This window comes from Monodon monoceros, unplaced genomic scaffold, assembly GCF_005190385.1.
Source record: "Monodon monoceros isolate NGI ecotype Baffin Bay Population unplaced genomic scaffold, NGI_Narwhal_1 Super_Scaffold_6, whole genome shotgun sequence".
In the NCBI taxonomy this organism is placed as follows: domain Eukaryota; kingdom Metazoa; phylum Chordata; class Mammalia; order Artiodactyla; family Monodontidae; genus Monodon; species Monodon monoceros.
In genome coordinates this window covers 88,760,034-88,784,916 of record NW_021703783.1, presented here as the reverse complement: position 1 = coordinate 88,784,916, position 24,883 = coordinate 88,760,034, and the positions used below count along the sequence as shown (strand labels likewise).

The 24,883-nt window shown below is 50.7% G+C and overlaps 1 protein-coding gene across 2 annotated transcripts; it reads left to right on the top strand.

The window, feature by feature from the left end:
• Positions 1 to 1,935: 1,935 nt before the first annotated feature.
• On the top strand, positions 1,936 to 16,230 carry MB (myoglobin). 2 transcript variants are annotated; one of them, XM_029205573.1, is made up of 4 exons: positions 1,936 to 2,004; positions 6,834 to 6,936; positions 12,246 to 12,468; positions 15,955 to 16,230. In XM_029205573.1, exons 2-4 carry the CDS (start codon positions 6,842 to 6,844, stop codon positions 16,099 to 16,101), a joined length of 465 nt encoding a protein of 154 aa, XP_029061406.1. In that variant the 5' UTR covers positions 1,936 to 2,004; positions 6,834 to 6,841; the 3' UTR covers positions 16,102 to 16,230. The 2 variants fall into 2 exon arrangements, with proteins under 2 accessions (XP_029061406.1, XP_029061405.1); XM_029205572.1 differs by lacking the exon at positions 1,936 to 2,004 and adding an exon at positions 6,597 to 6,738.
• The last annotated feature ends 8,653 nt before the right edge of the window (positions 16,231 to 24,883 follow it).

The following is a 24,883-nucleotide window of genomic DNA, read 5'->3' as shown; positions in this document are numbered from 1 at the left end:
GAGCAATTATTGAGTACTTACTGTGTGCCAAGCACCGCCCTGACTCCTGTACATGCACTCTTCTTTTAATCCTCATGGTGACATTTGAGATAGGTAATTATTTTCAAAGCTCCCATTTTACAGATATAAAAACAAAAGCCCTGGAAAGTAATGATACCTTCCCTGAATCACAAAAGTAATACCTGATGGAGCCAAGCCTCGAATCCAGGTGTCCGATTCCAAAGCCTTTACACCTATGATGAACTGCCTCTGTTCCTGCTCTTATCACAAAGTACTGTCGTCATCTGTTTACACACCCCTCCCTCTCATCACCCCTAAAGCTCAAAGACGCTGTGATGCTCACCCTGCTCTCCCTGGGGCGCAGCACAGAGCCTGGCTCCAGGTGAGCACGTGTTTGTGGAACGGAACTGTCAGATTTAAGTCCCCCATCCTGGTTCTGGTGCAGGAGGACCCTCAGGCGGTCTCACCCCCTTCAACACTCCTTTCCCCACACATCCCTTGGGCTTTTGCACACGCGGTTTGTTACTTCTGCTTAGAAGACCCTGTAGGAGTTCCCTCATACGTTGAGATCAAGCCCGGTCGTCACCTCTGCCAACAGGTCTTCTCCATGTGGACCTGGGGCTACCTTCTCACTCGCCCATAGCTCTTTGCTCAAATCTCGGTTATGTTCCGAATCCCCCTGGAATGTTTCCTCCACTCAACTCTGAGTCCCTTGCGAGAAAGGACCATGCTTGTTCATCTTTTAATAATTTGGAAAGCCGTCTCTAGTCGGTGCCAGGAATATAAAGATGGAAAAAGCCCCCGTCCCGGCTACTGGCCTGCTGGCTGGGTAAACGAAGGAACGCAGTGGGAGGGGCGGAACCAGGGGTGGAGGCTTTTCTCCTCGCCGCCACTAGATGGCAGCAGAGCACCCCAATTGTCAGCCTCCCAGCACACTGTCTTTGCCTTCACCTCCAGGAAGCCAGGAGCCTGGATGGACTCAGTTCAATAGAATAAACAATTCAGAGAGCTTATCGACCTAGCCCTTTGCTAGAGGCTGGCAAAAAACGTGAAAGGGGGAAGAGGAAGAATCTAAAGTTAGACCAGGTCCTACCTGTGAAGCACATACTCTGAAACCAGACTGCCTGATTTCGAATTTCGTGCTTGGCCGTTTCCCAGCTGTGTGACCTTGGACAACTAAACCTCTCTGTGACTTAGTTTCCTCTTGTGAAAAGCGGCGTTTATAAAAGTGTCTACCCTGAGATTGGGATTGACATATATACACTAATATGTATAAAATAGATACCTAATAAGAACCTGCTGTATAAAAAAATAAAATAAAATTCAAAAAGAACCCGTGTCTACCCTGAAACATTGTAAATCAACTATACTTCAAATTTTTTAAAAGTGTCTGTTGAAAAGGGCTGCTGTGAGGGGCAGTAAGGGCTGTGTGTTCGTGGCTTTTACATTCCTGCCTCTGAGGAAGCTCACAGGGTAGAAATGGGGAGCCGCACCCCAAAGCAGAGAGAGAGGAGAAGGCTGCATCCATGTTGGAGCCAAGGTGGGTGGGGGGGGAGGGCACACCTGCTGGGAAAGGGGTGGCATGCGGTGATGGGGTCGGATTCCTGGAGGCGCAGCTGTTTCCATGAGATGGGCCAGGGAGGAGGGAGGGAGGACTGATGAGGGAGGGGACTGTGGAGGTGAGGTTGGCTCGCCCAGGTGACAGGTGGAAGGTGGGGCTGGAGAAGTGACTCCAAGCCTCAGAGGCTGGAGAGCGGGGGAGGGGAAGGGAGGCTGGTGCCCCTGGGCCACACCTGTTGACCGGAATATTGGGATCCTGGTGTCCCTGAGAGCCCTCGTCCAATAAGCCCCTCTGGGCCTCCAGGGAGAGGAGGAGCCTTGCCATATAAACTGTATTTTTAGCTCCCCGTGAGTCTTCCCAGCTGCTGTGACACCTCTCCCCGCCCCCAGCCCACTGCTTGGCTGGAGGCTCCAGGAGGACAGCTGGGCAGAAGGGGAGACATGGTCAGTACAATGGCTGCTGGGGGCTGGGGGGAGCGGGCAGTGAGCCCAAGTAGATTCTGGGGACCAGCTTGGGGGTCCTACTGCTCCGTCAATGACCTTAGCAGGTCCTGCAGGCTCCAGGCCACAGCCCTGCTCTGAGTCAGGCCTGGCACTGGTCCAGGAGGCAGACTCTTCCAGGAAAGAGCAAGCCGAGGTGGGGGGTGGGGCGGATAGGGGGGCGGGTAGGGGTGGTGGTGTGGGGGAGGGAAGCATTGCCCAGGCTGACCTCCAAAGGGGCAGCTCCTGGGAGGAGGAGGAAGGAGGGTGGCCAAGGCTGAGGGGACCTGCAGCTTTGAAGACCCAAAATGCTCTTTCTTTCCATTTTTGGTCCTTACGGTGGAGCCTTAAAGTGTAACACCCCCCAACCCCCGATTCACTGGAGGGAGTTGTTGGCTGCATAAGGGCTCACAAATTCCCAGGTCACCCAGACTGGACTTGTGACCTTTGAAAGAGAGGGCCTGGTGCTCAGTCACCTGGGGACTCAAACCCGTGCAGAGGGGCACTGGAAGCCCCTTGCTAGAGAGTTCTTTCTGTGTATGTGAGCGACGAGAGGTGAGAGTCGCCAGATACTGAACATGCAGAAGGGGCCTTTTCCCACCAAACAGGCTCGTGGCTGACCTTGCCAGCCAAGGGTGCTCAGTGAAAGCCCTGGGATGTGTGGTCTGGACAGGAAAAGTCTGAGGTGAGCCTGAAGCTTCCCTCGACTGTTCCTCCCTATCCCGAAGGAGCACCAGAGCCAGGACAAGGGACTGAGCGTGACAGGAAGGCATATTTCGGTCTGATATAAAGAAGCCTCTTTAGGGCTTCCCTGGTGGCACAGTGGTTGAGAGTCTGCCTGCCGATGCAGGGGACGTGGGTTCGCGCCCCGGTCCGGGAAGATCCCACGTGCCGCGGAGTGGCTGCGCCCGTGAGCCATGGCCGCTGGGCCTGCGCGTCCGGAGCCTGTGCTCCACAAGGGAGAGGCCACAGCAGTGAGAGGCCCGCGCACAGCAAAAAAAAAAAAAAAAAAAGAAGCCTCTTTAAAGCTTTAGGTAGTGAGCTCACTGCTCTTAGGAGTATTCAAGCGGATGCTAGATGATGATCTGTAGGGAGAATTCCTGCATTTAGTGGGAACTTGGACAGGACACTATTGAAGGCCTCTGTTAGCTCCAAGATCCCGCGGCCCTATCATTCTAGATTTCTCTTCCTCTAGCTTTCTGACTCTGGAACCTAGAATCTAAGTGTTCAGAGTGGTGAAAGTTGAAGACTTCGGCCCTCTAGAATTGTAACTCTGGAATCTCAAGTGTCCAGAATTTGAAGACTTGAGGATGAGTCTGCAAGGCTCAGATTTTCCCATTCATAGGATTCTGTGATATGAAAGGGAAAAAGAGGAGGGGGCAGGTGTCACTTGGTGCGATCCAGTCCTGCCCCACTGGGTGTCAGACTAACCCACCTGTGTGTGTGCACGCCTGTGCACATGTACGTGACGGGAGTGTGTAAGGCTGCAGAAAGTTTTGTACCCACAGACAGCCTGGCTTTCCTATCCTGTGACTTTCCAGTTTCCCTGGCCCGGCAGTTTGAAGGCTGTCACAGGGATAATTATAGCTCCTAAACAAAGCTGGCGACAGCAGGTAGCCATAGCAAACTCCTAGGTACCGCCAGTTCTGTTGTAGAGATGTGTAAGTACAAACAAATGTTGGTTCCTTCCTATTAACTTAAAAGGTAAAACTTGAAAAGGTTCATCAACTTCAAAGCCACAGGTTTCCATGAACTTGCCAGTTAATGGGGGCGCCTGCCAAGGAGGTGACAGCTTCATATTAAACACTTTAGCGCTGGTAGAGTTGATGAGATTTTAAGTACTCGGGCAGTTTCCAGACAACTCGGGGGGCTAGAGACGGGACGAGGGCTGTGGATTCCAGCTCTGCCATTCACCAGCCTCGGGTGGGTGCATAACGTCTCCAGGCCTTCGTTTCTGTATAGCCAGGTGGGATAATGATCGACCCTGCCCTGCCAGCCCCTCGGGGATGCTCCGAGGTTCTCAAGAGAGCACCGGCCAGAGGGTGTTTGAAAACGGCACTGCCAGGGCTGAGGACGTAAATCAGAAGCTAGCGATGCTGATTCTCTTAGGGGTGTCACCGATGGGCCCCAAGTGGCCAGCCCAGGCCAGGGGCAATGTGCTGCCTCTCTTCCTTCTGCCCTCCCCTCCCACGCTGCTGGGCTCACCCTCCAGCAAAGGGCCAGAAGTAGGAGCTGAGCCCTCGGCAGTATCTCTCAGAGTTGCCTTTTCCTTTGATCCTGGGCCTGGCACAGAGTAGGCCCTCCATACCAGGCCGGTGAATGAACAAATGAACGAACACTAGCCCCCCAGAAAACCCCTATGGCATTTTAGCTGCTCATCTTGCTGCTGAACCTTCCACTGTGAAGGCTTCACGGCCCCTGAGGCTCACCGGCTCGGTGTCCTGGGTTAACACGGGGCCTCAGTGTGGCGCATTGTCAGGAAGGGGCCTGTGTGCCTCTGGCCCTTTTGGTTGTTAGGAATCAGCTGACTCGGTAAATAAATTGGTCCCATTCAAGGATACACAGGGGGTCACACAGGAGTGGTAGCTGATGGTAATCCTCAAACTGCAATTGGAGTGAGCTTTTCAGCAGTCAGAATGGAGACCCAAGGCTGCACACGGGTCTTACCCAAGTTTGGGGGTCTTACCCAGTGTTGGCCACGAAACCCTCTTTGACCCTGCGTTTCCTACCACCTAGCCAATTCTCGCCAGGGATCTGACTGCTGTAGTTAATAGACATTGGCTGTTTGGCAGAACCCTGCCATTGACTGCCTCGGGTTAGGTCCCAGTCCTGGTCCAATCCGCTGTGCCTAGCAACAGGCTTGGAGAGCGGACATGACTGCAGGCGCTGGGGCAGGGCAGTTATCTTTAGAAAGGGCTGCATACATGGGGCAGCCATAACTGACAAGTCCAGTACAGACCCAGGATGGCCAGGACACCTGCTTATCCTTTCTGAGCCTTGTGGTCCACGGCTGTAAAATGGGGTGATGCTTGCTACCTCGCAGGGTCATTGGGAAGATTAGATATAATCCTGCCCAAGGAGGCACTTTGTAAGCTGTAACGTTCTGTGTAAACCTTGATCATAGCACTAAATAAACTGTACTGTAATTTTGTTCCTCTTACTTATCTTCCCTAGGGGACTGAGTTTCTTGAACATCAGGATGTGTTTTATCTGGTTTTGTGTCCTCAGCATGTAGCACAGTTTCTGACACACAGTAGGTACTCTATAACTGTGTGTTGGATGGATGGAGGAATGATGATGGATGGATGGATGGATGGATGGATGGATGATGGGTGGGTGGATGAATGGACGATGGATGGATGATGGATGGATATAAAATAAAGGCCGATCATCCTCCACTTGCCTTCCTTGCAAGGCCAGCCATCTTTTTATTCAATGAACATTTATTCAGTTCAAATGTGGTACACAGCGCTGTGCAAGGTCCAAGAAATACACAGATGAATAAAACAAAGCCCCTGACCATGTGAAAATCAAAGTAGGGTGTTCAGGAGCATGGATTTGGGGGCCTGAACTCCTGAGTTCAAATCCCAACTCTTCCAACAACTAGCTGTGCGACCATGGCAGATTTCCCTAACTTCCCTCCATGAGATGGTGGTAATGTCCATATTTATCATATAGGGCTGTTGGGGGCCTAAACGAGTTACCGAATGTAAAGTGCTTGGAATAGGGCCTGGCACCCAGCAAAGTCTCTGTGAGTATCGGCTGCTTTGATACTAATGGAGGGGCCAGCATGGAAACAAAGAAATATGATGCAACGGGGTGAGGAGTACCGCAGGAGCACACACAGATCAGTGGAAAGGGCAAGCAGTGAAGTGGACCTTGAGGGGTGTATCCAGAGAAACTTTTTTTTTGCGGTACGCAGGCCTCTCACTGCTGTGGCCTCTCCCGTTGCGGAGCACAGGCTCCGGACGCGCAGGCTCAGCGGCCACGGCTCACGGGCCCAGCCGCTCTGCGGCATGTGGGATCTTCCCGGACCAGGGCACGAACCCGTGTCCCCTGCATCGGCAGGTGGACCCCCAACCACTGCGCCACCAGGGAAGCCCCAGAGAAACTTTTCAGAGAGAAATATGTGAGCAAGACCGTGAAGCCAGGAGTTTTCTGGGTGGAGTGGGAAAATGCAGACTCCAAGAGGTTATGGATCTGCCTGGGTCCACCCAGCTATAAGCAAGGAAACCATCTAGCCCCTTCCCACCACCCTGATGGGTGAGGGCACTCTGGCAAAGTGGGCAGAAGGTGGACAAAGCAACTGCTAAGGGCCAGGACAGTCCCGGGGCCAGCCAGGGTGACAGCTGCCCTGGCTAATAAACATGACAGGTCCTCTTGGGATGGCTGACAGCAGGGGGAGTTGGGTTTCAGGCCATTGGCATCAGCCTTGGTCATGCCCTTTCTGTTGGCCTTCGAGAGTCCAGAGAGTGACCCAACCTCCTCCCCACTCTTTCCACACACACAGCTCCTCCCCCCACCAACCTGAGGCCTGAGTTGTCCTACCACCCCCCAATGGCACCTGCCTCAAAATAGCTTCCATGTGAGGGCTAGAGAAATGAAAAGATTAGACCCCTGCATGAAAGGGGGGGGTTGCAAGGGGGGGGGGAGAGAGTGAGTGAGGTGTCAAGTGATCTCTGTCAAGCATCCGGGAAGGTATAAAATCCCTTTAGGGCCAGGCAGCCTCAAACCCCAGCGGTTGGAGCCAGGATACCCAGTCAGCCTACCCTTGCTCTTCTTCTCTTCTTCAGACTGTGCCATGGGGCTCAGCGAAGGAGAATGGCAGCTGGTACTGAATGTCTGGGGGAAGGTGGAGGCTGATCTTGCAGGCCATGGGCAGGACGTCCTCATCAGGTAAAAGGAAGAAACCCCATTGCCCCTATCCCCTCCCTCCCTCCCAAAGATCAAGAATGTTCGCCTGCAAGGTGGAACGGTTGCCCGGGGTTGACCAGCTGGCTGCGTTAGTTGACTTTGTTAAAATTCTTATTTGGTTCTCCTTTGCTTTTATGTGTCAGAGATTGGAGTCAGGAAAGGAAAGGGGATCCATCTCACACCTATGCTAGCAGCTGGAAGGAGCTTGACAATCAAATCCTGGATGCCTAGAGCCCACTAAGTGGTATCCTAGAATTATAGACAGAATTAACAAGAAAAATCTGAGAGATCTGTCTCACCTCACCTAGTGGATGAGGACAAAAAGGACCTGAGAAGGGAAGGATGACCCCAGAGTCACAAGTCCATTAAAGTCTATAAAATGTCAAGGCTAAGACATGGCTTTCAACATGAGGTATGTAGTTCTAGAGCTGGCTCTGCCACCGAGAAGCTGTGTGACCTTTAAGAAGGTACACAACTTCTCTGAGCCTCAATTTCTTCTCCTATAAAATGGGTGGGGGCTTCCCTGGTGGCACAGTGGTTGAGAGTCCGCCTGCCGATGCAGGGGACACGGGTTCGTGCCCCGGTCCGGGAAGATCCCACATACCGCGGAGCGGCTGGGCCCGTGAGCCGTGGCCACTGAGCCTGCGCGTCCAGAGCCTGTGTTCCGCAACGGCAGAGGTCACAACAGTGAGAGGCCCGCCTACTGCAAAATAAATAAATAAATAAATAAAATGGGTGGAAATCCTAATATATACGTTATAGAGTGGAAATAAGAATGAAATAAGATGATGCCTGTAGGGGGCGCAGCCTAATTCCTGGCATAGAGTGAGCCCCAGAAGATGTTAGTAACTATTATAGACGAAGCTTAGACTTGGGCCCTTTAAAGAATCATAATTAGTAAACAGAAGACAGAGACCCATTAGTGACTTTTGATGTTGAGTATGTCTTGAATTTGAGGGCTCAGGATAGTCTCCAAGCACATCTTGCCTTCTGTAGCAAGGGCTTCCTGAATAAACAAACAACCCCCCCCCACAAACTTCTGAGATTTTTAAGTAGAAAATGGCTTGTGGCTTGTAAATAGAATCTCATGTCCCAGTTGCCTTCCTCCCCAAATGGTGATGGGCTCTCCCCTCCTCCTGGCCCTTTCTCATGCTCTGGGCAGCACAGGTCAAAAGCCTAATGGGATGTAGGTACATCAATATTTCTGCATGTGGGAGAAGGTGGGCCCCAGTTACCACCAGTGAACGGATTGGCTTTCACACTTTAATTTACAGAAGAATTTCTCCTTGTTTATGAGCCAGAGTAGATTATCCTCTCCCACTTAGTTGCCCTTTCAGCCTCCCTCAGGTTTCACCCATCTCCAGCTCCCAAATCTGGGGAGAATGCCCAGTCCTATAAGCCCTGTTATCTGGAGTTTGAGCCCTTAATGGTCCATGCCAGAAACACTTGAGAGAGGACAGTCAAGTTCTCTGTTGAATCTAACTGGCATCTTGGGGTGTTCCTTTATGTCTTTCTCCTCTTGTGTCTCTGTCGGTTGGCTCCTTGGGCTGCAACAGGTCCTGCCTGATTGGACAAAAGTCTCCCCCAAAGTTGACATCAACTCCTCAGCCATCCATTTGCTGTGTGACCTTGGACAAGTCACCAGTCCTCTCTGGGTCCCATTTCCCTATTTGCTGAGAGGAGGGATTGCCTGCCGCTGTCTCTGAGATCCCTGCCTGCTCTCATGCCCTGGCATTCTCTGAGTCCATGATCCTACCTTACTTTTGGAGAGGAGGCCGGGTAGCTGGGGTGGGAGACCATTTTGCTGAGCAAGAGTCTTTCCCAGGTGATCTGGGGGCTGCCAGCCCTAAGTCAGTGACTTGGATGTCTTGAAGGAGACTTGGGGTATTGAGTCACGGGGAAACATCTCCTCCTTTCCCAGGGTGGATCAGAGAGAACTGCCTGGGGCCAGGCGCCAGGGACGAGACATGATGCTGGAGACTGCTGGCCCCTGGCAGGCCCCAGAGAGCCCAACAGCCCGTTACGTCTTAGGCTGTAGGACATGCAGAAACCACGCCAACTGGTTCTGCCCTCTTAGTGTTTGGGATATGGAGTCAAGGAGAAGGGGCTGCTAACTCCTAGGGCTGAAAGTGCCCCTTTAAGATCTGACCTTTTGGTTCTGTTCCAGATGCTGAACCTGGGCTTTCTTACTCATCTAGAAAAGGTCATTTCTCCCACTCCTCTGATTATAAAAGAGGGCAAGTTCTGTTCAGCTGAGTCTGTTAATAAAACACTGAGGGCTTCACTCCAAGTATGTGACCATTATGTTCTAGAACATAATAGCTGGCAGGTCAGTTGGAGAGTCTGGCTCCAGGAAAGGGGGGCTTCGGGAGGGTGGAGGCTGCTGAGAGGGCTTCAGGCCCCTGCCTTTCCTTCCGTTCCCCAAATCTTTTCTGCTTTACTTATTTTTGCATTTGAACAAAGGATTTTGAGGCCATGGAAAGTTTGAAAGCCACTGCTGGTGGCCAATACGTCTCATGTTGCTGGGAGGAGACACGGCCCAAGAGTCCCAGCCAACCAATGGCCGCTACAGACAGGACCAAAAATTCCCAATCCTAACAATGGTGATGATGATGGAGGAAAGGATGGTAATGGTGACCATGGTGCTAGAGGTGGTAAAGAGGACAGCAAATATTTATATATATATACAGTACGCAGTGATTGCTAGGCCCTGTGTTAAGTGTTTCACATATATTTACTCACTTAAGCCTCACAGCAACCTTATGAGGTAGATATTATCATGATCACTACATTTAACAGAGAGGTTAAGTAACTTGCCCAAAGTCCCACAGCTGGAGTTCAAATCCAGCCAACTTGGATCAGTGCACCTGCTCTCGACCCCTACGCTACATCGTGCTGCAGTCTTGACACACTGGAGATGAATTCCCATCCTCATCTTGTCCTTGGGCTCTGGAGCAGAGAAGGGTTTGTGCAGGCCTGGGAGAGTCCTAGGTCTTCCGTGTGGGTGTCTGATTGGGCCTCAGCTCAGAGAACAGCTGGGAGATGGCCTCCTTTCCCTCTGACTTGCCAGCAGGCCTGTGATAAACTAGGCAGGTTGATGATAGGATGGAGGATGAAAACACAAGGCAAGTGAGCCCTTCTGAAATGCTGGAGAAAAGCCCTCCACCCATGTCTACAGGGCGAGGGCCTGCCATCTGCTCATTTTCTGGGCAATTGCTGTCACAAACGTCCAGGTATGGCCTCCTGTGGCTGCCCTGGCGGCTCCCAGCTGCAGGACTTGGGGTCAATGGGGGGAGGCGACTGTGTGGTGCCAGGATGATCTGGTGGGCGCTCCTGAGCCCAATTTTTCTGCCCTGTTTAAAGCAAACCCGGCTCTCTCTCTGGCTGGCAGGTACTGAGAGTGGAGGGTGAGGTGGAGGTCAAGGCTTAGAACTTGGAGGCTGAGAAATCAGCCAGACCAACGCTTTTGGTTTACAGGTAGTTACGCCAAGACCCAGAGAAACTGAGTGACTTCTTCAAGGTCACACAGCACATCGGAGGCAGAGCTGGGGCCAGAGCTCAGCTTCCATAATTCTCAATGCCGAAGTCTTTCTCCCAGACATCCAGGGAACTCCCAAAATGTTTGAGATCCCTGGCCGCCTTGGGTCCCAGGTCCTTGGCCCTCTTCTGCCCCAGACAGTCTTCCTCCAGTGTCCCGACCTCAGGCCTTCGCCTGTGGGTTCTGGGTCTTGTATCTGTCAGGCAGGAGTTCAAGGATCATTGTCACCAGATAATAATAGTCAGGAGCCCAGGGACCCTTGCGTGAAAGGTGCCAGGGATGAGCTGTCAGTGATGTACAAGGTTTGGCTGGGGCCCTAGATGAAGTGGTGACATTGGGCATGGCTGTGGACAGCCCTGGGTGTTCTGGGGAAGCGGGAGGGATACGCCCCCTGGGAAAGGGAGCGCTTCCCGTCCGTGCTACGTCGTGCATGCGTGTGTGTGTGCACGCACCTGTGAGTATGGGTGTGTGCCATGAGATACTTGTGCACACTGGAGTGTGTTCACAGTTAGGTTTAAGCATGTCGCAAAACCAGGAAGCTACAAAAGAGGAACCTTTAAAAGAACTGAAGCCATTAGACAGGAGAAGGGGGAGTCAGGGCAGACAGGGTCACTCCTGCAGAGGTTTCAGGGTGCGACACAAAGGAGAGAGCGTGAGTTATGGAACCATTCATGCGGGTTTGTGTCTGGGCTCTGCCACTGACCAGACACGTGACTCTGGGCAACTCACCTACCTCTGTGGTCTTCCGTTTGCCTGTGAGTGAAATGGGGAAAATCACTCCCGCCCAGGTGGCAGGTATGACTCCCTTTAACTAACCTCCACCTTTCCTCAGCAGGAAAGACTGAGGTCCAAGGTGACAGGTGGCTGCTCAGATCACTGTGGCCAGCTCACTGGGACCCTGGCAGGAGCGGGGACCTGGTCTTTAGCGGTGGCTCCCACCAGGGACCCTCACCATCGGTACTGTGAGGGGCCAGGGTGGTGCAAGGAGTCAGAGCAAAATAAGCAAGAGCCTTCTAAGGTTTCTGAGCTCAGACTGGAATGGCTCTCACAGGTAGTAGTGAGTCTCCTGGAGCCAGAAGTATTTAAGAAGTCAAAGGGCGATCCCCAGGCAGGAAGCTGCAGAGATGGTCCCCTGCATGGGCTACTTTTTGAGTCACTCAGACCTGATTTCAGTCTGGCTCTTCGGCACCCCGGCCGTGTAATATTGAGCTAGGACTTCACACTTCTTAGCCTCTGTTCTCTCATCTGTAAAGTGGGAATAATATGTCCCTAAGGGGAAGCGCAGGTGCAGAGCCTAGCACGGGCCTGGCACACAGTGGGTGCTCAGCAAATCCAGGTCCTTTGGCCCCATTGCTCCCCATTTTCCCTGCTCCACTGTGACGCCATTTAGTCATCTATGCTCCCAACAGCTTAGAGGAAATGGGGGTGAAGCCGGGTGCAACGCAGAGATGTCTTTCTTTCCTGCCTTTCACTGTAACAATGAAGAAGGAAAAGATGATGATAAAAATATTTAATAATAGGAAGCATTTATACACTTCTTGTGTGGCTCTCAGAATATACTATCTCATTTAATCCTCACGCTTCTATAGGGAGGGACTTGTTATCTCCATTCCTTGGATGAGACTGAGGCACAGAGAGGTGAAGTGAGTTACCCAAGGTCACATAGCTGGGAACTGGGAGAGCGTGGGCTTGAACTCAGGTCTGGCCACCTCCAGATCCCTGCATCTGACTCCAGCCCTCCGTGTGCCCACAGGCTCTTTAAGGGTCATCCCGAGACCCTGGAGAAATTTGACAAGTTCAGGCACCTGAAGACAGAGGCTGAGATGAAGGCCTCTGAGGATCTGAAGAAGCATGGCAACACCGTGCTCACCGCCCTGGGGGGCATCCTCAAGAAGAAGGGGCATCATGACGCGGAGCTGAAGCCCCTGGCCCAGTCGCATGCCACCAAGCACAAGATTCCCATCAAGTACCTGGAGGTGGGTGGCGGGGACGGGGGCGGCTGGGAGGATGGAAGGAGAGGCCTCAAGGGCATGAGGTTTGGGTTCAAGTCCCAGCTCAGCCAGTAACTTGCTGGGTGACCTATGTCGTTCCTCTTTGTTCCCCCGTTTCCTCATCTGTAAAGTGGGCTGCCACCCACTTTACCTTCCTCCTGGGTCATTGAGAGTCAACATATTTCTCCCTCAAATTAGTATCTTGTTACCAAGGAGGAAGTGGATATGGGATGCACAACTTGCATTGTCTCCACAGGTAGGTACCATTATCACACCCACTCGACAGATGAGGAAACTGAGGCACAGAAAGGTTAAGTAGCTTGTCCCTGGTCACAGAAGCAGCAAGTGGCAGAACCAGGATTCAGACTAGGTCTCTATTCCTCCAGAACCCCAGCTCCTAACCCCTGTGACACTGGGAGTCGGAGACATACAGGTCTCGTTGGCAGGAGTTCAGCAACTGGGGCTCAATTCCGGGTGGGAATTATTAGTTCCTACATCTTTACAGATGAAGAGAGAAAGCCTCAGGTGTCAGAGGCATAAGCAGTTGGTTTGAACACCCTGTGATGGGCTGAGAAGTTGGGTGGGCTGGGGAGAGCCTGAGCTTCGAGTCCTATGTCTAGACCCAGTGGGAGGAGGGGATGTGGCAAGAGGGAGCAGTAGGGTTCTGGGGGATAAAGGATCCTGTGGATATCACCCCTGGGGATGGGAGCAGCAGGCAGGTTGGTGCAGCAGGGAAGGTAAGGATAATTATGATAGCTCCCAGTTAGGATGGGCCATGATAAGCTATTTGCTTGGGTCACTGCACGGAATTCTCACGATTTCCCCATGAACTTAGGAATTGCATTCAGTGTTTTCTTCCCCTCTCACATAAAAGAAGTTCAGAGGTAGGGAGCGCAGAGCTGGTATGGGAGCCCCACAGTCACCAGGGATGCAGGTTCTTTCTGTGTTGCCATCCTTGGCATGTGGTGTCCACCCTCAAAGTTGACTTGTGGTCCAAGATAGCTGCTGGAGCTCCAGCCGTCTAGCCCATATTCCAAACAGAGCAAGAGGAAGAGAGGAAGTCTCTCTTTTAAGGAGCCCCGGAAATCTCATCCAACAATGTTTTTTACATTTCATTGGCCAGAAGTTAGTTACAAGACCACATCTATATGCATGGCAAGCTGGGAAATGTAGCCTATTACCACTCCAAATACAACTAGTGTTCTCTTACAAGGAAGAAGGAGAAAATGGACATTGGGCAGGCAGTTAGCATTCTCTTCCCCGGGTAGGTACTCTTCTCATCCCCATTTTACTGATTTGGAAACTGAAGGCTCAGAGAGGTTAAGTAGCTTGCCCCAGGTCACCCAGCTTATAAGTCAGGAGGTACAATCTGATCTATGGTACTCTAGAACGCAAGCTCTTAATCCCTTGTGGCACAGCATCTCCCACGAACAACCACCACCACCATCCTCTTCAGCCTCACCACCCTGCACCCCTACCTGCTCCCCCAAGTCACACACAAACAATCCTGCCTGCCCATCTCAGCACCCCAGACATGAGGAGCAGGTCCTGCCTCTGAGATTCTGCATGAGCTGTGGTCCCTGCCCTCCCCGTCTTCTCTTGGCAAATCCCTGTTCATCCTCCGAGGCCCAGCTCAGAAGCCACCGCCTCTGTTCTGGCCCCTGAGGCAGTCAGCTGCTCCATCTGCCAGCCCTCCACTGCGAAGGCATTTATCCTCACCGCTGCCATGGCGCCTGCCCGGCTGTATTGTAATTTGTCTCTTTACCCAGCTGTCTCCTGGCTGGGACACGAGCTCCTCAAGGGCAGACCCTGGCTCCTCCTCTGTCTGAGCCCCAGTGGCATGTGGAGGTGTTCACAACATGACTCGAATGATGGATCCCCTCTCTAGGGATGAGCAGACCGGCTCAGAGAGGGAAAATGATAGAGCCAAGGTAGCACTACCAGCTAGCAGACTAGAACCCAGGTCTACTTAAAACAGGTTTAATTTACTGCATAATCCCTGCAAAAGAATCAAGACAGAGCCCCACGTCTACTCTTTCCCTCACTATGGAACCTTCGTCTCTGTTCTTCATAAGAAATTTCTCCTTCTCACCTGTGAGTGAGGGGGCACAGAGGGCGCTGGGTGATAAAAGCAACTATCTTTACTCAACCTGCCAGCTGCCCCAGCCCACGATTTTCTACGTATTTGTGGCTCTGCCACTGACTCAGGAAAACTGAGTGGGGGGACCTAATGGGGTCATGAGCCCCTATGTTACAGGTGAGGTCACACATGGAGGTCAGGGAGCTGGGCCTGGAACTTGGGTCTCTGAGTTCTCCGTGGGCAGGGCTTGCTGACGTCAGTCCCTCCCCCCACTTCGTCTTGTTGTGTTTATGACATTAAAAGGGAATTAAACACATGTCCACATCGATGCCCAGCAGCAGGTGTTTGTGGAGCTGTCCCTGTTTCTGAGCCAAGCAGGGCTTACTAGATGTTGACATTTGTGCTTCTGAGGCTGCCCGCAGTACATGCTCCCCCCGGCTCACCCAACCCCACCCTGCTTTTGGTCACTTGCACCCCGGGCGCCGGAGAAAATGGGCAAACCCAACCGCAGTGCCCTCTCTGTCTCTGTCCCTGGCTCTGGCTGTCATTTGTCCACGATCCCCTGGGTCCACTTGCTACGTGACCTCAGTCTGGGCCTCTGTAAAATGACACCCTTTGACCACAGGCCCTGGTAGTGATTGGCATCAAATCTTTCTGAACTGTTGAAAAAGCACAGTAGCTTCTTACAGACACAAGATCTTTCAGTCCCTAAAGCAGCCCCGTGCTGTAGAGATGCCTGTGTCCATTTTCCGGGTAATGACCTTGTGGATGGGAAAGCAAAGAGTGAAGGTGAGGCTGGTGTAAGACACAGTTGGTCCTGGGGCTGAGTCGTAGGCCTGAACCCTTTCCTCTTCCCTTCTCTCCTTCCCTCCCACCTATACTTCTGAGTACCAGCTCTGTGCTTGGCACAGAAAACATGATGTTCTGACCCCCTGCCCAAACCCCAAAAAGGCTATTTAAAGCAATCACGCAAAAATTAAATACACACAAATGGAAATAGTTTCTTTCTAGATTTTCGGAGTGCCAAATCCTGGATAAAACCATGGAGTAGGAGTATTTCCCTTCCTCTCCGAGGTTGGGTCCTCGAGCTGAGCACAGCTGAGGGTAGCTGGTGAGCCAGCCCACCTAGCCCCTTGACCGTGGTTCCATGGCCTGACCTTTCCTCATCTGTACCAAGATGGGCCTCCGTTTCCCCATCTGTACCTGTCTCACAGGGTTGTGGGGATTAAAGGAGTTAATCCATGGAGGCCGTTCAGCAGCATGCCTGATAGATAGTAAGTGCTCAATAAACGACCCTAGAATAAAGAGAAGATGGGTTCGGGCTGATTCCCATCTGGCCCCTGGCTTGTCCTGCCTGTGACCAGTACCCCCCTCTGCCCCTGTCCTTGCAGTTCATCTCGGAAGCCATCATCCATGTTCTGCACAGCAGGCATCCTGGGGACTTCGGTGCCGATGCCCAGGGAGCCATGAACAAGGCCCTGGAACTGTTCCGGAAGGACATCGCCGCCAAGTACAAGGAGCTGGGCTTCCATGGCTAAGCCCCACCCCCCATGCCCCTCTCCCCACCCACCTGCGCAGGGAGGGAGGGGACTTAATCTTGTGTAGCTGTAGTGCCTGCTTCTGAGTGAGTGCCTGCTTTGTTTGTGAGAGGCGCTGGGAGATGCGGAGGGGCTGGGGGCAGGGAGGGGGATGAGGGTTTGTTCAGGTGGTTTCACGTGCCTGGGGACCGGGCTTCCTGTGGAGGGTCGTCAGCTTGGTAACCAGGAGAAGCTTGGCTCTCCTCACTGTGGCCGGCAGAGTTTGGGTCCCACTCAACTCTCCTTTCACCTAAATCCCAACCCAATTCCTTCCAACCTCACCTTAAATCCCCGATCCAAACCGTCCACCTAAACTCCAGCCATAATTCTCTGATCCATCACCTCACCCCGTGAAGAAAGTAGAACGTCCCCTTGCACCGGGAAGGTCTGGGCTGGACTGGACAGCCACACCCAGCCCCTGGGGCGCGTGGTATCTGGAACATAAGTGTACCTTCTCAGGTGATGGAGTGACTCACCTGGCTTAATAAAAGACTCGCATGCCATAGACTCCGCCTGGTGTTTTTCATCTCCTGGAGCAAGTGAAGGGGGGGTTCAGAGGGAGAAAAGACCATGATGGGATTGTGTGTGCAGGGAGCCTTATGGGGAGGAGGGAGGGAGGGAGGGAGAGGATGGGCAGGAGGCAGAGCCACCACTCAGTGGCAGGGACAGTGCTGGGCACTGGGAGATGGAGGGTAGAGCCTCGTCTGGTGGGGGCAGCAAGCAGTCGATCAGTGCCGGGAGCCCGGGGCTGCGTGAGCGCAGAGCAGAAGAGGCAGAATCAGGGGAAGGTGGTCACTGTGGTTACCGCAATTTAGGTAATAAACTCAAGGATACTAGTTAGTAAGTGGCAGAGCTGGGTTTAATGTGTGGCCTGGAAGCTGGCAGGGACTCCAGCTGGGGAGACAGCTAGGCGGCCAGCCGCTGGCAGGCGCTGACCTTCTGGCCACAGAGAAAGGACAGACGCATGGGGAATAACTTACCGACACAGGCCAAGAGACACAATCCCTGTCTACAAAGGCCAACTGCATGGGCAGAATGTGTAAATTTCGCTCCAGGGACCCAGAATAAAACCTTGGTATGTGACCACGGCAGCCAGGAGGCCGACTGGAGCAGAGGCTACACACAGGGGTCTGGTGGTCTGGGTCATTGTGGGTACCCAAGCCGAGAGGGACTTGAAGAGCACCCAAGATGCCCAAGTCCTCAGCGCCATACATCTCCAGGGGCTCCCAGGACAGGCAACCTAGTGCCCCCTGCCCTCAAGTGGCCAGACCCCTGTGATGAGCCTGACTTCCCTGCCCCAAACCTCAGACTACGCCAAGGTTCATGGCCACTGAACAGGCCAGAACCCATCTTCAGAAACAGACATGTCTCAAATCCTAACGGGCTCATTTATCAGGGTGCTGTGGCATCGGAGGACAGAGTTAAAGTCCCCCTCCTCCCGCTCTGCTCCAGGCTTTGGGAATTCTTCTGCTGTCTGAGAAGTTGAGAGAGGAGGGGAGGGGAAAACAGGAGGAGGGGAGCTTTTGGATCTGGAGTCTGGAGAAAAATTCCATGCATTTATATAGTAACTCCATTGAATGCCCAGGCAAGGAACACTTCTGTATAGGATACGTGTGCAGGATCTAAAGTGGAATAATCTGGTCCCTGCCCTCAAGCAAATGATAATCTAGTCAGGGAGACGATGTGCTCTGATAATTAAATCAGGGCAGAATAAAACTCAGGGTCTCAGAGAAGTACCAGGCATTTGTCACACACATTAAGTATTCGTTCAACAAATATTTGTGGAGTACAGCAGATAAAAAGATCTGTTTATATCTTTGACGTGCAAAAAGGGTAACTTCTTTTTTTCTACAACTCAACTGAATTTTTATTTGGAATCCTCATTGTGGCTGGGTGACAGCTACTTAATCTCAGTCTCTTTGAGGTTTCTCCCCCAATCCAAATGTCCCTGGGGTTTTGACTAATTAATTCCAAGAAGCTTACATGTGCCAAGTTGTAGTGTGTATAGGCAGGGAGGTGGCAATCTGGTCATTGCTGTCATCTGTCCCCAATAGTATCCTCAGGGATGCTGCACCCCACCCGGTCTTCAGTTATTGCCCCCATCAGGCACCTATGGAAATTCTGAGGCTGCCCAAAGCTCCTTCTGCCTGACGCCACTTCTTTCCAGGGACCCGCCCCAGCCCCGTTCGGCTCTGCCTGGGACATGAAGCACAGGTTTCCTCTGTTCAGATCCCACAGGCCTGTTTGAGCTTTTCTCTGCTTCTGGCAGGGATTAGCAGAGCTTGTGCCTGGCTGCCCTGTACGGTTATATGGGGTGTGCACTGCACGTGGGTGCCTGGCTCGGGTGCGGGAGGGGCTCATAAGGCTAGATCCAGTCTGTGATCCAGTTGCCAAGCTGTGCACCTGGAAAGGGTGCCTTTTCCTCATTCACACAAGGGCGCTCTCTGAGCTAGCAGTGGCCCCCAGCAGAGACAGAACCACTTTCTCTGGGAACCGCCACCAACTGCAATCTTATTTCCTTTTCAACTCCTTTCCTTCTGATGGTTCAGAAAATGATTTTCCAGCCAGGGCAGCAGGGATGCCTCATGATTTCCTCCAAATCTTTTGTCCTTCTGTGTGTTCTTTCTGGTCCTCTCAGGTCTGAGCTTTTGAATCTGCAAATCCAGGCGAGGGATACGTTTTTCTTGCTTTCAGCTGTTACATCCTTTCTTGAGGCTTGGGCACAGAAATACCTTGCTGTCTTAAAAGGAAAGAGCAAAGGAGGAAAGGAAATCCCAGAGGAATATATAGGCTAATATTTTTTAAATGTGATCCTGCAATGGCATATATTCTGCATTGATCTAACAAATATTTCTTGAGCAAATATTATGTGCCAGGTCCCAGGCTGGGACTAGGGGTCCCATCTTCAAATGAGGTAAACATGATCTCCTCTTTTGTGAAGCTTCTGTGGCGTGAGAGTGAGAAGGAGAGAATCTGGAATCCGCACTTCCACCGCACGGGACGCAGGTTTGGTCCCTGGACAGGGGAACTGGGATCCCACATGCCCCACAGCATGGCCAAAAAAAAAAAGAATCTGTGCTAGGTCTTGAAGGTAGCAGGGAAATGTATTCATTAGACAAATACCTACTGAGGGCTGCAACATACCAGGCCCTGGGCTCACTCTGGGGTGCCCTGGTGAAGCCCACAGGCCTGCCTGCATCTTTGGGGAGCTCATGGGCTTAGGGCTCCGGGAGTACGGAGATGAGAAGGCTGAACACTGAGGAATCTGAGGAGATGGGGGTGTGGTCCAGTCACAGGGACTAGTCTCCGAGATGGCTTATTAGTCAGAATTCTCCAGAGAAACACAGCCGATAAGATTTTTTTTTAAGTGCATTCTTTTTTAAAAAAACAATTAATTAATTAATTTATTATTTATATTTTGGCTGCGTTGGGTCTTCGTTGCTGCACACGGGCTTTCTCTAGTTGCGGCGAGCAGGGGCTACTCTTCGTTGTGGTGCTCGGGCTTCTCATTGCAGTGGCTTCTCTTGTTGTGGAGCACGGGCTCTAGGCGCACAGGTTTCAGTAGTTGTGGCACATGGGTTCAGTAGTTGTGGCTTGCGGGCTCTAGAGTGCAGGCTCAGTAGTTGTGGCGCACGGGCTTAGTTGCTCCATGGCATGTGGGATCTTTCCAGACCAGGGCTCGAACCCGTGTCTCCTGCATTGGCAGGCAGATTCCCAACCACTGCGCCACCAGGGAAGTCCCAGTAGGATTTATATATATAAAATATCTCTTCAAGTGTTGCCTTTCTTGCATATCTATTATGTCCTTCTGGAATCCCCATGAGATGGTTTTTACATGGGCTCAAACTGTCCTCCGTGACTCTTTCCTATTTTCCGCCTTGTGGCTATTTATCATTCAGAATTTTCCTTATTTTCTTGCTTGCACAGTTATACATTTCTTCCAGTTTTTCAAGTTTTGTTTATCCAGAATCATTGAGGTATTAGGATTGTATTTCACACTATCTAGTCTTCCATAATTCCAGAAGTGGACATCTTTACCACAATTTATAATTATGACTTTGGTTTTTTTCCCTTGTTTTGTTTCCTTTGGCTTTTTGTCTCTCCCCTATTGGACAGAGAGGGTAGGGGTCCCCTCAGTTTTGCTCATCTTTGCATACCTACCCCCTCGCACAATGCCCGCTCTATCATGCCAGCTCAAACGGTGTGAGCTGAAGATGGGAGCGAGGCCGCCCTACTTCTCTCCTGGACACGATGGCATGTTGTAAACTGTAAACATTGTAAACATTAGGATCAGGAGGCATCAGTGGAGCCTGAGGTTGAGGTCTATGTATCTGTGTGTGTGTCGTCTCTGTGGGGATGCCGAGGGTGTGTGCAGCTATATGTGTGAGTCTGAGGGTGTGAACCTCTGTCTAACTCCTCCATTGTGAGGTCTGATCTCGACCTTTAGTCTCTCTTACCTGCTGCTCTGAGATCCACGGGACTTACACCCCCACGACAGCCAAGGTGACCTCTTTAGACCCTAAAAGCCAGCTCTAATGTCTCTGCCTGGGACTGTGGCTTTTGGGGTGGAGCCAGGCTGAGAAGTTGGAGAGGACATAAAAGAAATCAGTGCTTGGGTAAGAGCTGGGAAATTCTAAGTGATAAACTGTGAAGAGCTGTGTACATGATGACTCATCTGAGGTCAACTTAGTGCACTTTAACTGAACAGAGCTGGAGGTATCAGGTGACGACAATATATGTATTTGTGTAGCTGATTCACTTTGTTATAAAGCAGAAACTAACACACCATTGTAATGCAATTATAGTCCAATAAAGATGTTAAAAAAATGAGACAGCAACATCGGTTTTTTTAATTTTTATCGAAATATAGTTGATTTACAATGGTGTGTTAGTTTCAGATGTACAGCGAAGTGATTCAGTTATATCTATCTATCTATATATATATATAGTGTGTGTATACATATATATTCTTTTTCAGATTCTTTGCCCTTATAGGTTATTACGAGATACTGAGTGTAGTTCCCTGTGCTATACAGTAGGTCCTTGTTTATCTGTTTTATTTATAGTAGTGTGTATATGTTAATCTCAAATTCCTAATTTATCACGCCCCCTTCTCCCAACACATTCTTTTTTAATAACTATTTCTTTTTCTTTTGTATGGAAGTAACACTGTGATTTAGTCATTCCCTTACTGATGAATATTTAAGTCGTTTCTCTCTCGCAACATCTTTTTTGACCCACCTCCTAGAGTAATGAAAATTAAAACAAAAATAAACAAATGGTTCCCACTTAAACTTAAAAGCTTTTGCACAGCAAAGGAAGCCATAAACAAGACAAAAAATAAAAAAAAAGTGAGAGGCCAGGCTTCATAAAGCTTACCAGACATCACACAAACATTTGTCATTTTATCCATAATTTAAATTATATCTTACATTTTATTTTTCTTTGTGTGCACTCCCTCTCTCTCTCTTTCTCCCTCCCCACCCCCAAACACACTTCATTTTTCGTCCCCTAGCAAGTGAAAGGTACAACTTTTAGAAACAGAGCCACAAAAACTTCACCTCTGTTGACCTGCATCAATTCTGTTGCTTTGGTCCAACCACATAGGTATATATATATATGTATATGTATATATATATGTATATATACATTCCCCACGGATATAAAAACTCTTTCTGTGCTGGCATTTTCCACAGAAATAGAAACAAAATACTGAACCTCCGTCATCACATTTAGAACAGGATCTTTGCTGGAAATACTTCCACTTATCAAAAGATATTGTTTTCTCAAGGAAGATGAATATCTTGTCAGAGGTACAGAATGTTTCACATTCTGGCTGGTGACCTTTCCCTCCATCGTGGTGAATGTAGACTTCAACCACCTCATCCAAAGTTTTCCCGTGAATTATCCGATACACTCAAAGGGCAGGATGGCCCCCACTCACCACAGGGAAGAGGTGAGTTTGTGGGCCTAGTGAATTATGAAACTGGGCTCTTTGAAGCCCCAGGTTTTGAGCACTGGGGACTCAGGGTCTTCTGACAGATGTGGGAGGGGGTGTTTATGGCAGGTGTGGGGCAGAATGGGCATCCCTGCCTCAGCTAGAGCGGTGGTACTTTCAGCCAAGGTGTATATTTAGATTCTGACGATATTTCATTAGAAATAAGCCAAATAAGGCTATTCTGTTGGAAAAGGTTTGTCCCAACCAGTAACCTAAATCAGTGGCTCTCAGTGGGGCACATATTGTCCCCTATAGGGGCATTTTGGGTATTTGTGGGAGTGTTTTTTTTTTTCTTTGTAGTACGCGGGCCTCTCACTGCTGTGGCCTCTCCCGTTGCGGAGCACAGGCTCCGGACGCGCAGGCTCAGCGGCCATGGCTCACGGGCCCAGCCGCTCCGTGGCATGTGGGATCCTCCCGGACCGCGGCACGAACCCGTGTCCCCTGCATCGGCAGGCGGACTCTCAACCGCTGCGCCACCAGGGAAGCCCTGTGGGAGTGTTTTTGGCAGTGAAGAGGATACTGACATTTAGTGGGGGGAGGGGAGAAGGAGGGGTGCTGGGTGTTCTAGAATGTGCAGGAAAAAACGCACAAGGAAGATTTATTCCACGTTCTTGACCCGAACTCTAGAACTTATAAATTTTACTTATACATACATTATCTTTGAACTGTTTAAAAATACATTAAATGTTCCAAGAATACAACTATGCTGTCAATTGAAAAAAAAGTTTTTTTTAATTGGGAACTTTCCAAGTCTTGTTCACCATTTCAGTAAATGGCACCCCTCACAGCAGTGCCACCATGGGATTCTGTGGCTGTGACCATCACTATGGATGTAAGTACTCTGAGATCCCCTCCTTTCAGGAACAAGGTAGGAGGTTTCAAATTAGGTACACATAAGTCTTGTGTAGCCAATGAAATGTGAGGGGATATGCGTCATTTCCGGTGGAGGTTTTAAGAGCCAATGAGTGTTCTCCACATCTCTCCGCAGTCACAGCGGCCATGAACGTACAGGTCTGGACGGAGTCTCTGTGGTCCAGCTGGGTATCAGGGAAGAGCAGAGGCCCTGCCAGCCACACTGAACGTGAAGTGTGAGTGAGAAGTCACCTTGAGGATTTGGGAGATGCCTGAAGTGTTTGCCATTGCATCATAGCCCAGCCTGTCCTGACTATGCAGTCAGCCACCCAACATACCTGCGCTGGTAAGTATTGCAAAGGTGGCAGTTCTATGAATAGGTGCAAACATCAAACTTATCCATGTGTCCTCTGGTGCCATTATGCCCAAGCATTTAAATATTGAAAACATTTTATTTTATCATAAAAAACTTTCTTTTTATCTTTATACATATTATAGTTAGGATATGATATTGAATTTTTAAAATTATGGATGTATCAACAGTAAGTTGTATTATGCATGAGCTTCATTTTAGGGTAGCAAAGGGGATGTTAGCAAATGTTTGTTATAAAGAGGGGGTATCACCTGGTGGTATTGATAATCACTGGTCCTCTGTCCTCTGATAATCACTGGGCCTCTGCTATGGGGCCAGCTTTTCGGGTATTCAGAACAGGAGCATAGGAGGCTGGGGCAGTAAGTGGAGGGGAGAATATTCATCAAAGTCACGTCACAGATAATAGTTAGACTTCAGAAAGTGCATGGATCCGTTCTAATCTAGATGCTCATCAACATGATCGCGCATTTACACAGGTAAAGGCCACAACACCAAAGAGAAACCTATATCTGAGCACAAATGAATGTACCACTAACTGGGTGCAACCCTAATAAACTTGGAGACTCATGTGGCTCAGTCTCGGAGCAATGTCATGTTTACATTAGCCCGTTCAGGGAATTCCCAGGTGGTCCAGTAGTTAGGACTCTGTGCTCTCACTGCTGAGGGCTTGGGTTCAATCCCGGGTTGGTGAGCTAAGATCCCACAAGCCTCCAGGTGAGGCCAAATAAATAAAAATAAAATTAGACCGTTCAACAACAAAAAGTAATAAGGAAGTAAAAGTAAAAAGGGGGCTTCCCTGGTGGCGCAGTGGTTGAGAGTCCGCCTGCCGATGCAGGGGACACGGGTTCGTGCCCCGGCCCGGGAATATCCCACATGCCGCGGAGCGGCTGGGCCCGTGAGCAATGGCCGCTGAGTCTGCGCGTCCGGAGCCTGTGCTCCGCAACGGGAGAGGCCACAGCAGTGAGGGGCCCGCGTACCGCAAAAAAAAAAAAAAAAAAAGTAAAAAGGAATAAGACAAACTCTCCAGTTTCATTTGCAATCTGGTGGGAGTGGAGGCGGGGAGGAGGGAAAGAGAGAAAGGGGCACGGAGGTGTCTACAGGGAACTGTGATAAGCAGAGAGGAGAGACAAAATCAATATTGCCTAGAGGGGATCAGGCATGCTGGGTCTTGAAGGATGGGCAGAAGTTTATCATCCTTATGGTAGGGAATCAGGCAAGAGGGAAGAACAGGTGTAACGGTGTAGAGCTGGGATGGACCAGGTCACAGGTCCCAGGTCCCAGCTCCATCCCATTTCCGATGGAGCTGGAGCCCATCGTGTGAAGGAGAAACGAGTGGTGGTTTTAGATAATTCTGGGGGTGGGGGCTCATCTGTGCCAGGCTAAGATGCCTGGGTGTCAAGAAGAGGTTTAAGTGCTAGATGGTGGAGTGTGCAGGTGATGGGGACGGGGTTGTCTAAGCTCCCGGCCTGCCCTATAGATCTTAGATTAGCCAGCCCCCAGAATCGTGTGAGCCAATTCCT

Excerpts from the sequence above, each read along its gene's own strand:
- MB (XM_029205573.1), top strand. The coding sequence starts at position 6,842 with ATGGGGCTCAGCGAAGGAGAATGGCAGCTGGTACTGAATGTCTGGGGG. Across the intron at positions 6,937-12,245 it reads GGGCAGGACGTCCTCATCAG|GCTCTTTAAGGGTCATCCCG; the intron begins GTAAAAGGAAGA and ends GTGTGCCCACAG. Across the intron at positions 12,469-15,954 it reads TTCCCATCAAGTACCTGGAG|TTCATCTCGGAAGCCATCAT; the intron begins GTGGGTGGCGGG and ends CTGTCCTTGCAG.